This window comes from Ranitomeya variabilis, chromosome 2 (assembly GCF_051348905.1).
Source record: "Ranitomeya variabilis isolate aRanVar5 chromosome 2, aRanVar5.hap1, whole genome shotgun sequence".
Lineage (NCBI taxonomy): Eukaryota > Metazoa > Chordata > Amphibia > Anura > Dendrobatidae > Ranitomeya > Ranitomeya variabilis.
The window spans coordinates 427,637,650-427,653,093 of record NC_135233.1 but is presented as its reverse complement, the minus strand read 5'-3'; the positions used below and the strand labels follow the sequence as shown (position 1 = coordinate 427,653,093).

Genomic DNA, 15,444 nt, shown 5'->3' with positions numbered 1-15,444 from the left:
GCAATATACTACGTGGCTGGGCAATATACTACGTGGCTCTGTGCTGTATACTACGTGGCTCTATGCTGTATACTACGTCACTGGGCAATATAGTACGTGACTTGGCAATATATTACGTGGCTGGGCAATATACTACGGCGCTGAGCAATATACTACGTGACTTGGTTACGTGGCTGGGCAATATACTACGTGGGCTGTGCAATATACTACGTGGGCTGGGCAATATACTACGTGGACATGCATAGTCTAGAATACCCGATGCGTTAGAATCGGGCCACCATCTAGTAATAATAACACTCCACCATTCTGCCCCTATAAGGGTATGTTTCCACGTTCAGGATTGCATCAGGATTTGGTCAGGATTTTACGTCAGCATTTGTAAGCCAAAACCAGGAGTGGGTGATAAATGCAGAATTGGTGATGTGTTTCTATTATACTTTTCCTCTAATTGTTCCACTCCTGGTTTTGGCTTACAAATACTGATGGAAAATCCTGACCAAATCCTGATGCAATCCTGAACGTGGACACATACCCTAATAATACTCCACCATTGTGCCCCAATAATAATAACACTCCACCATTGTGCCCCTATAATAATAATCCACCATTGTGCCCCTATAATAATAACACACCACCATTGTGCCCCTATAATAATACTCCACCATTCTGCCTCAATAATAAAGTCTTCCATATGTAACTGCACGGCTTATGAATTATTATTAATATTATGACACATAACGGCCACCAGAGGGCGCTCACACATAATAACATTGCAGTTTTGCTGGCTGTCCGCAGGACACATCATGGATACGCCATGGTCCGGAGGGGAATCCCTGCAGACCCCCGGACGCCTTCACCCTCCGGTGCCGCCTCAGGCTGGGGGTCTCCGCCTGGTGCAGGACAGGTGGGCACCGACTAGTGATGGGTAGCTCCTGAATGAGCCGGCTCAAAGAGCCGGCTCTTTATAGTGAACCATATGAGTCGGCTCCTGGCAAGGAGCCATATAAATTTTAAACGGCTCCTTGCCAGTTCCACAGACAGTCACTGATCCTATTTAGCCACAACCCCAAAGCGGAGACTGACAATGCATCCTCCTGCCCGTTGCGGCCACCTGCTGCATGCATGCAGTACTCACAGCCTAGCCTCCCCCATTGCCCTCAAGCCTGCCTGCCCATTCACATTAAAGTTCACAAAAACAAACTGTACTCTATGTGACAGACTGTTGGAATTAGTGTATGTGTCAATTCTTAAAGTTGCTATCACATCTTGAGACCATCAATTCCGCCCAGTGTGAACATGGCCTAAAATGTGTCACTGTAAGGCTACGTGCAAAGTCGTATTCTGTTGCTGATTTGCAGGTTGATTTTGTGTTTGTTACTTTTTACAGCAAATAATATAAAATCTGGTTATTCTGGAAATTATACTCTTTTATGTCATAAATGGCCATGTGTGAAGATTTTTGCTAAAATGATGGATTAAAACATTCCAGAATTTGGCTGTAAATTAAAATGCAAAGGTAAAAAATGAAGAGCCATTTTGGGAGCCAAAAGAACCGGTTCTTTTTGGTGAGCCGATCCAAAAGAGTCGGCTCACCCAAAAATCGCATTTTACCCATCACTAGCACCGACACCTCTCTGTGACCAGTGACGGCTCCGTGTGTTCCCTGACACATGGCAGACATGTGATCACAGCACGCCCCGCCCCCTCCGTGACTTCCCCTCCAATAAGAGCGCGGCTCGGTGTGTGGGTGTGGCGAGGAGTCCCGTGTCGGAGCCGCAGGAGCCTGAGGTGATTGTGTCTCCCGTCAGTGACTGCGGCCGCTCCGTACCGACAGCTCCGCGCTTCTCCGTGATGGAGGCCGCCGCTCCCGCCGTCATCTCCGTGCACTGGTTCCGGAAGGGGCTGCGGCTGCACGATAAACCGGCGCTGGTGGCCGCGCTGCGGGGGGCGCGCTGTGTGCGCTGCGTCTACACCCTGGACCCCTGGTTCGCGGCCTCCTCCTGCGGGATCAATAGATGGAGGTGAGGAACGGGGCGACCTGTGGGGATCCGCGGGGAGAGCCGGCAACGTAGAAGGGACAAAGCCGGCATCACTGAGGGGAGAGGGGGGGACGGAGCCGGCATCACTGAGGGGAGAGGGGGGGACGGAGCCGGCATCACTGAGGGGAGAGGGGGGGGACGGCCGGCAGGTGGCATTGATGCAGGGGCGGCTCCTGTTCGGGGGCTCCAGTACATGTTGTGAGCAGCAGTTGGCGCTATGTTGGAGGTTGGGCCGTGATGTTTGCAGGTAGGCAATGATCTTTGTTCTGCTTTCTACCACTCACCAGGAGGGTGGTTCCTAAACACTGGCATCAGTACACCAGGCGTGTCCAGAGGAGCAGAGGTTGGCATCTAATGGCTGTGGACGTGGGTTCAGTGACTTGCACCATAGGATGTGCGGGTAGCCGGCGTTCACAGTGCCAACGATGTCACATAGTCGGTGGAAGGGCATATATCTCTATGGAGGAGATGATGGGGGTTGTGTGACCGGCGGGGAGGTAAGTGCAGGGTTTCCATGTCTTGTCTTATAGCTGTGGGCTCCGCCAGTGAGTGATGCTACCACACTGAGACTGCGGGTCTGTAGCTGTGGAGGTAGCAGAGCCGAACCTGTCAGAAACCGTACGGATGTGGAGGGTTTTCAGCTTCTTGGATGTATCTGTACTGAGCTTATTCACTGACAGCAAGCAGAGAGCCTTAAAAGCTGTAAAACAGAAATGCAATGTATATTAGAAAGATGGGAGGGACAGTACCCCTATTCTCTTGGTCACTGGGACCCCCAGGATTCCAAGTACATTGTTCTAGACCCCCATAGATGATTGATGTAGTGATGGTGACCTTCGCCCTTTCAAGCATTGCAGCTCTTGCAATCCGTGGTGGTCTGCAAGTAAAGATGCTCCCTCCTCTGGTGGGCCCGGCTGCTAGCACCCCATGAATGCTGGGGGTGGTAGTTGATTTCCACTTCCAGTGCCACATGCAGCTGAATGACTCTGTAATCCCCCTGTAAACCCCCCACCGCCTTACATAAGCCACACACTTATTGTTTTGTAGCCTGTCTGCCCCACCCACACGACAAGATACTGCCAGGGGCGTAGTCCCAATCTGGGTCCTGTGTGGGCGGTGGATCAGACCGGTGTCTGGCAGACAGCGGAGGTTTTGCTCTGCGCCGTCACTTTAAATAGTTGTAATTTACTTCGACAGCAAGCAGAGATATCGCCTAAAGCTCGAGGAATGCGACTCTTTTGTGTGCTGTACCCTGCAGTGATCCGCGCACATGAGGATGGGCTCTTGGCTTCTGGATGTGACATAAGAATGTTTCCATTCAGTCATAGCAAGCAGAATGTGCACCTTGTAGTGAGGATTCAGCAGAGACATAATTGCACTGATTTTTCATGATGCATAAAGGGGCGACTCCCTGCGGTTTGCGATTGTACAGGAACAGTTCCATTCACTGACATGGAGCTTGGGAGCCCCCTGTATTAGTTGGAGCAGCCCCCTGCTCTCGGCTGTGTAGGGCTACGATCACAGGAGCCACCAGGGCTAATCGTGACCCTCATATGCACATGCATGCTGGACTCGGGTCTCGATGGATGGAGGAACACAAGTCACTAACACAAGTCACTGTCACACGTATCTCCCTCCCCCAATAAAAACAAGGGATTGGGCATATTGAAACCCAACATGCCCCATCTTTCGTCACCCTGCACTGAGTGAGCCTGAGCGCTCCCATATACATTACCTGGACGCCTGGTCCTGCTATTAGTCATTTCCCTGTAACCATCTTATGTGCACTCCTAAGTCCCTATGACAACACTTCTTGCCCTGCATTCTGACATAAGGCTACACCTTCTGTATTCACAGGGTCGGGCAGAGCCGTAGACAGTGGATGGGACGGTGGCGCTAGTTTTCCGTAATAATCGGGCTACTTAGGTAACGTAGTTGATTGGACAGGATCGTGCCCATGTAAATTTTGCGCCATGACTGTGCCCGGTGTGGTTGTCTCGGTGCTGTTCCCTTTTAAGGCTCTCTTGCAGTCGTAGACGTTTCCGTCATCTTCTCTCGCGGCCGTTGCGTAACATCCGGATTAATTATATGCTGAACGCTGTAATCCACATACCTGCCCATCACCCCGCCCCCGCCCCCCCCCCCCCCCCCCCCCGGAGGATCCCTCCCTGCTGTGATTGTTACCTCGGCTTCCATAGGAGCAGATCTTGTGACGCTGGAGACCTCTTTATGTTTAGGGAACCTGGGGATGACATACCGAGTCCTACTACACGAGTATGTGCCTCCTTGCTGACTGTCTCCTTGAAGTTTGCTTGCATGTCAGTCTTTACTGCAGCTCTGGCATTCCATTCATGAATCAGGCAGCCCTGCATGATCAGAGCTGCCACCAAGGTATCTACTTTACGTGGTCTGTGACAGACAGGAGCCCCCCAATTCACTTATATTGAGGCCACTTGATACAATAGTGTCCATAAAGGATTAACGATGCTAATGAATGGCACTGGGGACCTCCGCTGGTTGCAGCCGACTCACTGGGGAGGTCTGATGTGTACGGGGGAGCATCCCTAGTCTCTCAGGGCAGATGGTGTCGGCGGAGAGGAGGATCAGGCATGTTGGATTTCAACATGACCAATCCTTCTTTTTTTTTTTTTTTTTTTTTTTTAAACTCTGTAGACAAGCAGACGAGTCTGAGGGAAGAAAGAGGACATGGAGTGGGGCACAAGGGTCCTAGAAAGGGGGGGAAACGAGTCTGGGAAGATTTTAAGAGCCTTTGGGCGTGGGACTGATGTTTGATTGCATCATACGTCGGAGCCTCCTATGGCCATTCTTGCGCCCTCCTCCTTATAGGCCCCTCTCCGGTGAGGAGGGTATACGCCGACACATCTGTGAGTTGTATACAGCTCCGGGCACTTCTAGACCGGGGCCCAGTTCTGCCTTGTATAACATCATGTCCTGGAAGTCGCCTTTCTGGAGCGGATGGTGGGCCGCACACCACCTGCCCCGCCTCGTGGTGACTTATGGATTCTATAACCGGTATAGCAGAGCTGAATTTGCCACGTGGGTTTACATGGGACTGCTGGTAAATCTACAGACTTATCTGAGCTCGGAGAGTAATTATCGGGGACAAGAATCAGATTCTGCTCTGCTACATCTGTGCCCCCCTCACCTCCGCTGTCACACCGGCATCATTTGGGCATGAAGCAGCAGCTCTCTGGGGGTGTTTGACCCGTTTTCTCTGCTGTGCTGATTTCCAGTAGCGGGCACAATACATGTCAGTGTGCGGTGGTGACTGTGCCCGCCTCGCCATCACGTTTGTTTTATCGCCCTGCAAGATGGAGATGTAGGGACATACATTGGCAGTGCGTGGGCGCTATGGGCCTTGTGTTGGCAAAACTTGGCACGCTAAACCATTTGGTGCTATATGGGCAGAGTATGGCAATACCGAGACAATAGATAGCACACGGGCAAAGTTTTCTCTTATATCTGGGCCATGAAAAGCACAAAGTCGGCAGATACCACCTGGGCACCGCATACTATATAGGAGCTCTGGGGCCCCCTTGGCCACTTTCAGTCTCTGCAGGCATTATTCATCTGGGAAACTCTGTGGGCGATACTCCTCAGGGTGCTATATGGAGCTGTGTTGACATAATTGAGCAGTTTATGGATCTCTGGGCATTATTTGGCCGCAGTGTGGATCTCTGGGCATTATTTGGCCGCAGTGTGGATCTCTGGGCATTATTTGGCCGCAGTGTGGATCTCTGGGCATTATTTGGTCGCTGTGTGGATCTCTGGGCATTATTTGGGTGCTGTGGATCTCTGGGTATTATTTGGCCGCTGTGTGGATCTCTGGGCATTATTTGGTCGCTGTGGATCTCTGGGCATTATATGGGTGCATTATTTGGGCGCTGTGTGGATCTCTGTGGACAATGTGTTGCACTCTACAAATCCAGATGATTGCATCTTGTCTCTTCCAGGTTTTTGCTTCAATCCTTAGAAGATTTAGACTCCAGTCTGAGAAAGTTGGGTTCTCGCCTGTTCGTGGTGCGGGGGCAGCCGGCCGACGTCTTCCCCAGATTATTTAAGGTGAGTTACCGACACCTTTCGGCAGCGTTGCGGATACCTGACAGGTCAGATGGACGTCTCCCACGCCGCGCCTCTTACCCTCGTTGTGGACTGATAAGTAGAAGGCGCTGATTTCCGAGCTCCATCTTTTCTGTGATGAGTTGGGGTGTAACGGGGTCTACCGTGCTGGAGTACCTCTTTCAGTACCACCCCGTGTTTCAGGAGGTCCACTCCGCTTTGGCTGGAGTCTGAATGAAGGACGCTACAGGGAGTTACATGGGCGCATATAAAAGATCACTGCTTCTCCACATATTTCCAGTATGACAACACTTTAATCATAGGACACAGACTATATGACACAGTTACAGAGGGCAGGCCAATTGAAAAGCAGCAGGCCAGACATACATTACAATAGCCGCAGGTGGCCGGAGCCTGCCGATATTTACTGTGGGAATTACAAAGGTGGGGGAGGACAGAAGGGGGATATCTTGTCCCCTCTGCCCAGGGGCGCAGCCTGTGGGCTGATGTATTAAAGACATGCATCTCACATGGAACCTAGTATACATACATATAACTGCACAACATATTCTGGGTGCTGGGGGTTCCGTAACACGGCTCCCCTCTTCAGCGACGCGATCGGCATACACAGTCTGATCCTTAACGGATTGGTTTGGGGATGACCGAAGTTTATGGGGTTGGTACAAGTTCCGTTTGTCAACTTAGTCCATCGGCGTTACCGTTTTGTTTGCCGGGTCTGTAGTGGATGGTGAAGTCCAGAGGTTGTAGGGCTAAACTTCACCGCAGTAATCTGGCGTTGTCTCCGGAGACCCGATTAAGCCAGACTAGGGGATTATGGTCCGTTAGGAGGGAAAACTGTCGTCCATACAAATATGGTTGCAACTTTTTGAGTGCCCATACTACCGCCAGGCACTCCTTCTCGATGGCCGCATAGCTTACTTCACGGGGCAGTAGTTTCCGACTCAGGTAAGCTACCGGGTGTTCTTGGCCGTCCGGCCCGACTTGGCTCAGTACTGCCCCCAATCCAAACATAGAAGCGTCTGTGTGAACAAGGAAACGTTCAGTTGGATCGGGTGCGGCCAATACAGGGGTATTGGTGAGGGCGTCCTTTAGCTGGCGGAAGGCTTCCTCACACTCTGGGGTCCAGGTTACCTGGCGAGGTTGGTTCTTACGGGTTAGATCAGTGAGGGGCTTGGCTACGCTGCTGTAATTGGGAACGAATTTCCTGTAATACCCTGCTGTCCCTAGAAACGCCATGACCTGGGTTTTAGTGCGTGGGGTGGGCCATTTGGCTATGGCCTCAATCTTGGCTGGTTCTGGTCGCTGTTTCCCATTTCCCACCCAATGCCCTAAATACTGAACCTCTGCTTTGCCCACGTGACACTTGTTTGGGTTCAGGGTGATTCCGGCCTTGTGGATCCTGTCCAATACTGTCTCTAGGTGATTTAGATGCTCTTCCCACGTCGCGCTGTAGATGGCGATGTCATCCAGGTAGGCACAAGCATAGTCCTGGAGACCATCCAGAAGCCGGTCAGCCAGCCTCTGGAAGGTCGCCGGGGCATTCTTCATCCTGAATGGCATAACTCGAAAATGGAATAAGCCGAACGGGGTGACCAATGCCGACTTGGGAATAGCGTCAGGACTAAGGGGAATCTGCCAGTAGCCTTTGCATAGATCGATGGTGGTCAAATACTTTGCCCCCGCCAGCCGGTCTAACAACTCATCCACACGCGGCATGGGATACGCATCCGTCACCGTTTTTTCATTGAGCTTACGATAGTCTACACAAAACCGTGTAGTCCCATCCTTCTTGGGCACTAACACTACGGGGGATGCCCATGGACTATCTGACTCTTCAATGACCCCTAAGCGCAACATCTCTTGTATCTCTTGTCGCATCCCTTCTCGTACAGACTTAGAGACGCAGAAGGGGGGTTGTCGCAGGGGGGTCTGATCCTGGGTCTCAACCTTGTGTTGTGCCAGGCGAGTGTACCCTGGTCTCCCCAAAAACATCCTCTGTCGCTGCCTCAACAACGCCTCCGCCTGCTGTCTCTCCCGGGGACCTAGGTCTTCACCCAAGTGTACCTGGTCCCATGTTTTAGACTGAGTCCTTTCCCCTAAGACATCAGGCAAGGGAAGTCCGGCTAAATCCTCTGCTTCAGGTGCACAGATGGCCACTACCTCTTCAGGGCGCTCCCGGTAGGGCTTCAGCATATTCACGTGGAACATGCGGATAACCCTGGGGTCGTCACAATCGACGACATTATAGGTGATGTCGGGTATTTTCCCCACTACCTGGTAGGGCCCCTGCCATGCAGCTTGGAACTTGTTCTGCCTAGTGGGCTCTAACACCAGGACCTTCTGTCCTATTTCCAAGGTGCATTCTATGGCCCTCCGATCGTACCATACGTGCTGGCGCCGCTGGGCCACCTGCATGTTCCCACGTACAGCCTGGGTCAGCTCCTGTAGGCGGTCCCGGAATTCCAGCACATAGGGTACAATAGGTACCCCTTCTATGATGCCCTCCCCTTCCCAGTGTTTTAGCACTAAGTCTAGGGGTCCCCTTAACCGTCTCCCGTATACCAGTTCGAACGGGGAGAACCCCGTGGATTCTTGGGGCACCTCCCGATAGGCAAACAGGAGGTGTGGCAAGAATTTCTCCCTGTCCCTGTAGGTACTGGTAAAAGTCCAAATGAGTTTTTTTTTTTTTAACGTCCCGTTAGAGCGTTCACACAACCCATTGGTTTGCTGGTGGTACGGGGCGCTTCTAATGGACTTTACGCCGCACAGCTTCCACAGTTGGTTGGTCACCTCTGCTGTAAACTTAGTACCCTGGTCCGAGATAATCTCCCGGGGAAATCCAACCCATGAGAGAACCTGGAGCAGGGCCGCCGCCACCGTCTCTGCCAGTATGTTAGGTAACGCAACCGCCTCTGGATACCGTGTGGCATAATCTACCACTGTCAATATATACCTTTTCCCTGACGGACTGGGTTTGGCTAACTGCCCTATCAGATCGACCGCTACTCGGCTAAATGGTTCCTCCACAATGGGGTGGGGGCGTAATTTGGCCTTGCATCGATTTCCCCTCTTGCCAATGCGCTGGCAACGGTCACAGGTCTGGCAGTACTGACGAACATCATAGGTTACCCCCGGCCAAAAGACATTTTGTGTCAGACGATGCCTGGTGCGACTGACTCCGAAGTGCCCGGCCAAGGGTATGTCATGAGAGATTCACAGTAACTCCTGCCTATACTTCTTGGGAACTACCAGCTGTCATTTTATAGTGGGGCTCGTCCCTGTGTGGTGCTGCTCTGTGATCCGGTAGAGGAGTCCCTGCTTCCATACAAACTGTTCCCCTTCCAATACCCCTCTCCCCTCCTGTGCCTTCCCACGATATCCCTCCAATGAAGGATCCTCAAGTAACTCCCTCTTAAATTCAGCTGGGGTGGCCTAAGAAATGTATCTGGTTATGGGAATACGTGTAGGGCTGGGATGTCTTACCTGGGTCTCCTCTGAGTGTGATTCCGCCTCCGCAGCTTGAGGTTGTCTCCGGGTGGTCACAGGATGTCTCAGCCAGAGGGGCAACCGAGAAGGCAGACAACATGGGCCCCAAGTCATTTCCCAGCAAGACGTCTGCAGGCAAATCCTCCATCAAGCAAACAAAAAAGCACCACAGCAGTTTAAATATCCAAAGTAGCAAAAAGGTATATTTTATTTATAAAAAATAGAGAAACAGGTACATTTGAAAGCATGGGAACACATATAACAACACAGCACTATAGTGCCCAAAGAGAGCTGTGGACGGTATCCATATAGTATATTTAAAAAAAGGTAATGGTAGAAGCAAGGATTTAACATGGCGTACTCCCTTATGAAGCCATGCTTGGCTCCCCAGGTACTAGTAATAGGAAATACATAAGGCAATGTAGTGAATACGCTAGGATAGCAACATACCAGGGTATAATGTCCGTCACCACGCCGTCCACTGCGATCCCCGACGCGCGTTTCGGTTAAGAAACCTTCCTCGGGGGGCATGTCTAACAACTAAAAAGTGCTGTCTTATATAGTGTAGATGTATACCGCCAAAGCGGAACCGGAAATCCATCACCATTCACAAAGCACCGCCAACGTAAACCGGAAGTAGTGGGACATCACTACAGCGTCGCCATGGCGACGCCAGAAGGGCGTCGCTGCCGCGTCACAAAATCATCGCCGAAGCGTCACAATAATGACGCAAGTGTAGATTCAGTGAAAAAAATCAAAACGCTAATGCCCACATAAAATAACGAAACCGGAAATACTGAGGCGTCACCATAGAGACCAACATGGTTGGTGCGCCGCTATCCAGTCAGCTGATGCTGGAACACATGGGGCCCCATGTGACCAGGTAACAGACTGACAACAAGGGGCGGAGTCACAACAACAGAATGGTATACATAGACTAATAAGCCGCATAAGAGGCGGAAAAATACAAGACAGAAAGAAGACATATATAGGAGAAAAATAACACACAGTATCCTATGGAGTAAGGACCGAATATATATGGAGATACTACATATAAATGTATAAATATGGAGATATATGACATATTCAAATCTCAAACATAATCCGGATATACTGAAGTTTGGGACTAGATCTCGGGGTACAAAGTATAAGTTAATATAATAATATAGATAACAAATATAAACATAGTACAAACAGTCAAAACGGATCATCAGACCGAAGCTGTATATATACAGAGAAAGGAATATGAAACAACAATATATGAAATATCACAAAAAATATATGTATAAACAATGTCCGAACATATCCATAGTCTCGAATAAGAGTAACAGCAGCAGATCCAGATGAAAAAGCAGATCCGGTAGACAGCATGAACCCCCGTATATTTGCTGATATCATCCACATAAAGGGTATATCTCCGGTCACGAACCCACATAAGGCATATAGATACTAAAAGTAAAAAACACTGGTTAAAAATGAATAAAAGAACATAGTGCAGCGTTATGCATATGTATGGTGCGCAGGGGCGAGGCGACTATAGGAAGGGAGCAAAGGGAAGGTTCTCATTCAGTCCATATGGATGGACTGTCTTTAGTGTCCATATCCAACGTGACTCCATCATACCCAGCCGTTTAGATAATTGGCCTCCCCGGATATTGATCCGGAGGGCATCAATGCCACGTACCCGTAAAAGTGATCCATCACAGGCATGGAATGACTTAAAGTGCCTAGGTAATGTCTTGAGGGTGGAAGCGTCCACCTGCGTAGATGCCGCCTAAATGTCTAGGACGTGCTCCCGAACACGGACCTTCAGCTGGCGGGTTGTTAACCCGACATATATTAAGCCACAAGGGCAAGACGCATAATGCACTACGTACCTCGTTGTACATGTAATGCGCTGTCTAATGTCAAAGGTTCTCTTGCCACTGGAGTCCGTGAAGGTAGCACATCGGTCGACATTGGTACAGGCAATACATCTGCCGCAGGGGGCGCAACCCACCCCACCGCGGCCCATATTCAAAAACGTCAATGGACGAGGTCCCACATAATGACTCTGTGTCAAATGGTCTCTGAGGTTTTTAGAGCGACGAAACGTAATCCGTGGTTTAACAGGGAGAAACCTGCTGATTATGGGATCAATTTTAAGGATGGGCCATGCTTTTTCAAGCACAGACCTCACCCTACTGGATTGGGAGTTAAAGGTGGTGATAAACCTCACTTGATCACCTTGACGTCCAGTATTAGATCTAGTCCCATACAGCAGTAGGGTGAGGTCTGTGCTTGAAAAAGCATGGCCCATCCTTAAAATTGATCCCATAATCAGCAGGTTTCTCCCTGTTAAACCACTGATTACGTTTCGTCGCTCTAAAAACCTCAGAGACCATTTGACACAGTCATTATGTGGGACCTCGTCCATTGACGTTTTTGGATATGGGCCGCGGTGGGGTGGGTTGCGCCCACTGCAGCAGATGTATTGCCTGTACCAATGTCGACCGATGTGCTACCTTCACGGACTCCAGTGGCAAGAGAACCTTTGACATTAGACAGCGCATTACATGTACAACGAGGTACGTAGTGTATTATGCGTCTTGCCCTTGTGGCTTAATATATGTCGGGTTAACAACCCGCCAGCTGAAGGTCCGTGTTCGGGAGCACGTCCTAGACATTCAGGCGGCATCTACGCAGGTGGACGCTTCCACCCTCAAGACATTACCTAGGCACTTTAAGTCATTCCATGCCTGTGATGGATCACTTTTACGGGTACGTGGCATTGATGCCCTCCGGATCAATATCCGGGGAGGCCAATTATCTAAACGGCTGGGTATGATGGAGTCACGTTGGATATGGACACTAAAGACAGTCCATCCATATGGACTGAATGAGAACCTTCCCTTTGCTCCCTTCCTATAGTCGCCTCGCCCCTGCGCACCATACATATGCATAACGCTGCACTATGTTCTTTTATTCATTTTTAACCAGTGTTTTTTACTTTTAGTATCTATATGCCTTATGTGGGTTCGTGACCGGAGATATACCCTTTATGTGGATGATATCAGCAAATATACGGGGGTTCATGCTGTCTACCGGATCTGCTTTTTCATCTGGATCTGCTGCTGTTACTCTTATTCGAGACTATGGATATGTTCGGACATTGTTTATACATATATTTTTTGTGATATTTCATATATTGTTGTTTCATATTCCTTTCTCTGTGTATATATACAGCTTCGGTCTGATGATCCGTTTTGACTGTTTGTACTATGTTTATATTTGTTATCTATATTATTATATTAACTTATACTTTGTACCCCGAGATCTAGTCCCAAACTTCGGTATATCCGGATTATGTTTGAGATTTGAATATGTCATATATCTCCACATTTATATATTTATATGTAGTATCTCCATATATATATTCGGTCCTTACTCCATAGGATACTGTGGTGTTTTTCTCCTATATGTCTTCTTCTTTCTGTCTTGTAGTATTTTTCCGCCTCTTATGCGGCTTATTTGTCTATGTATACCATTCTGTTGTGACTCCGCCCCTTGTTGTCAGTCTGTTACCTGGTCACATGGGGCCCCATGTGTTCCAGCATCAGCTGACTGGATAGCGGCGTACCAACCATGTTGGTCTCTATGGTGACGCCTCAGTATTTTTATGTGGGCATTAGCGTTTTGATTTTTTCACTGAATCTACACTTGCGTCATTATTGTGACGCTTCGGCGATGATTTTGTGACGCTTTGGCGACGCCCTTCTGGCGTCGCCATGGCGACGCTGTAGTGATGTCCCACTACTTCGGTTTACGTTGGCGGTGCTTGGTGAATGGTGATGGATTTCCGGTTCCGCTTTGGCGGTATACATCTACACTATATAAGACAGCACTTTTTAGTTGTTAGACATGTCCCCTGAGGAAGGTTTCTTAACCGAAACGCGCGTCGGGGATCGCAGTGGACGGCGTGGTGACGGACATTATACCCTGGTATGTTGCTATCCTAGCGTATTCACTACATTGCCTTATGTATTTCCTATTACTAGTACCTGGGGAGCCAAGCATGGCTTCATAAGGGATTACGCCATGTTAAATCCTTGCTTCTACCATTACCTTTTTTTAATATACTATATGGATACCGTCCACAGCTCTCTTTGGGCACTATAGTGCTGTGTTATATGTGTTCCCATGCTTTCAAATGTACCTGTTTCTCTATTTTTTATAAATAAAATATACCTTTTTGCTACTTTGGATATTTAAACTGCTGTGGTGCTTTTTTGTTTGCTTAGTGTTTATTGTAGTTTATCCCAATATGGTCCATATATGTGAGGGGGACCATATATTATATTCTTGGCTCTAATGTTGGGCCCTGTACTTGGGTCTTCTTTCCCTGCACATATAGGATGTCAATGTTGATACAAATCCTCCATCAAGCCGATCTCAACAAGGCCATCCCCCGACTCCCCAGTTCAGGTGAATCCTGGCAGGTGGCAGTCGATGTATGGCCCCTGCTACACGGACTGCCACTGTCCGGTCCATCTTCTCTTCGTCCCGGACGAGATGAGGCTTCACAAGGGTCAAAGTTGCCTCGGAATCTTAGTCCCTGCATACGTTTCCCATTAACCCACACGACCTGTCGATGCTGTTGTCTTTTATCTGCCCGGGCTCCCTACACGGGGACCACTTCATGCAGCACTTCCTCCATCTCTTCCACCCTTTGGTTAGTCGTAGCCCCCAATGCCGGGTCAGCTTCGCCTTGGTAGCAGTGTACAGCGGCCCGGCTGAAGGTAGCTGTTCCCGCCTTTGGCCACTGGGTATGCTGAGTCCGGTTGGGACATTGTCTTTGCAGGTGGCCCAGCTGATGGCAGGTGTGGCATCGCGCCCCGGGGGGACTATGGTAGGCCAGGTTTTTAGCTGGTCCCCCTACAATCTTCTGTGGTTTGGGGGCCTCCAGGTCCATGGGCGGACCCCTAGTGACCATCTTTGATCCGGACAGCTGAGGCCTCCTGGCATCATGTTCATCGGCCAGACGAGCGGCCTCCTCAAGAGTTGTTGGCCGCCTGTCCCAAAGCCATTCCTGTGTCTCGGGGGTTGGTCCATTAAAGAATCGTTCTAACAAGAAGAGCTGGAGGACGTCCTCCTTAGTGGTTGCTTGGCTCCCTTGTACCCCCTGTAGCAGTGACCGCCGTAATTTACAGGCCCATTCAGCGTGGGTATCGGTTACTCGTTTTATAAGTCCGCGGAACTTTTGGCGGTATGCCTCTGGTGTCAGCGCATACCGGGCCAAGATCACTTCTTTGATCCGCTCATAGTCCATACAGTCCTCATCAGGTACCGTGCGATAGGCGTCCGCTACCCGGCCTGTGAGCTTGCTGGCCAGAATCTGAACCCGTTCCTCCGGCTTCACTTGATGAAGGGCACACTGCCGCTCAAAGTCCTGCAGAAAGCCATCCATGTCTTCCTCTGCCTCCCCCAACTGTCGCAAGGCATTATACTGGATCTTTTTGTGGCTTGGGCTACTTTCACACTAGCGTCGGTACGGGGCCGTCGTGCTGTGTCGGCCCAACGTACCGACGCATACTGTGCAAGCGCCGCACAACGGGGGCAGCAGATGCTGTTTTTCCACGCATCCGCTGCCCCATTGGGAGGTGGGGGTGGAGTTCCGGCCGCGCATGCGCGGTCGGAAATGGCGGACCGTCGGCACCAAAAAACGTTACGTGTAACGTTTTTTGCTGCCGGCGGTACGCCACAACACAACCGTCGCACGACGGTTGCAACGTGTGTCAATACGTCGCAATGCGTCACTAATGTTAGTCTATGGGGGAAA

General features: G+C 50.1%; 1 protein-coding gene across 1 annotated transcript in view; it reads left to right on the top strand.

The window, feature by feature from the left end:
- Positions 1-1,737: 1,737 nt before the first annotated feature.
- Positions 1,738-15,444, top strand: part of CRY2 (cryptochrome circadian regulator 2) — a 42,728-nt gene continuing 29,021 nt past the window's right edge. The window contains exons 1-2 of the mRNA XM_077286924.1: positions 1,738-2,021; positions 6,014-6,122. Coding sequence (XP_077143039.1) covers positions 1,852-2,021; positions 6,014-6,122 — 279 coding nt within the window. The 5' untranslated portion in view covers positions 1,738-1,851. The remainder of the gene's footprint in view (positions 2,022-6,013; positions 6,123-15,444) is intronic.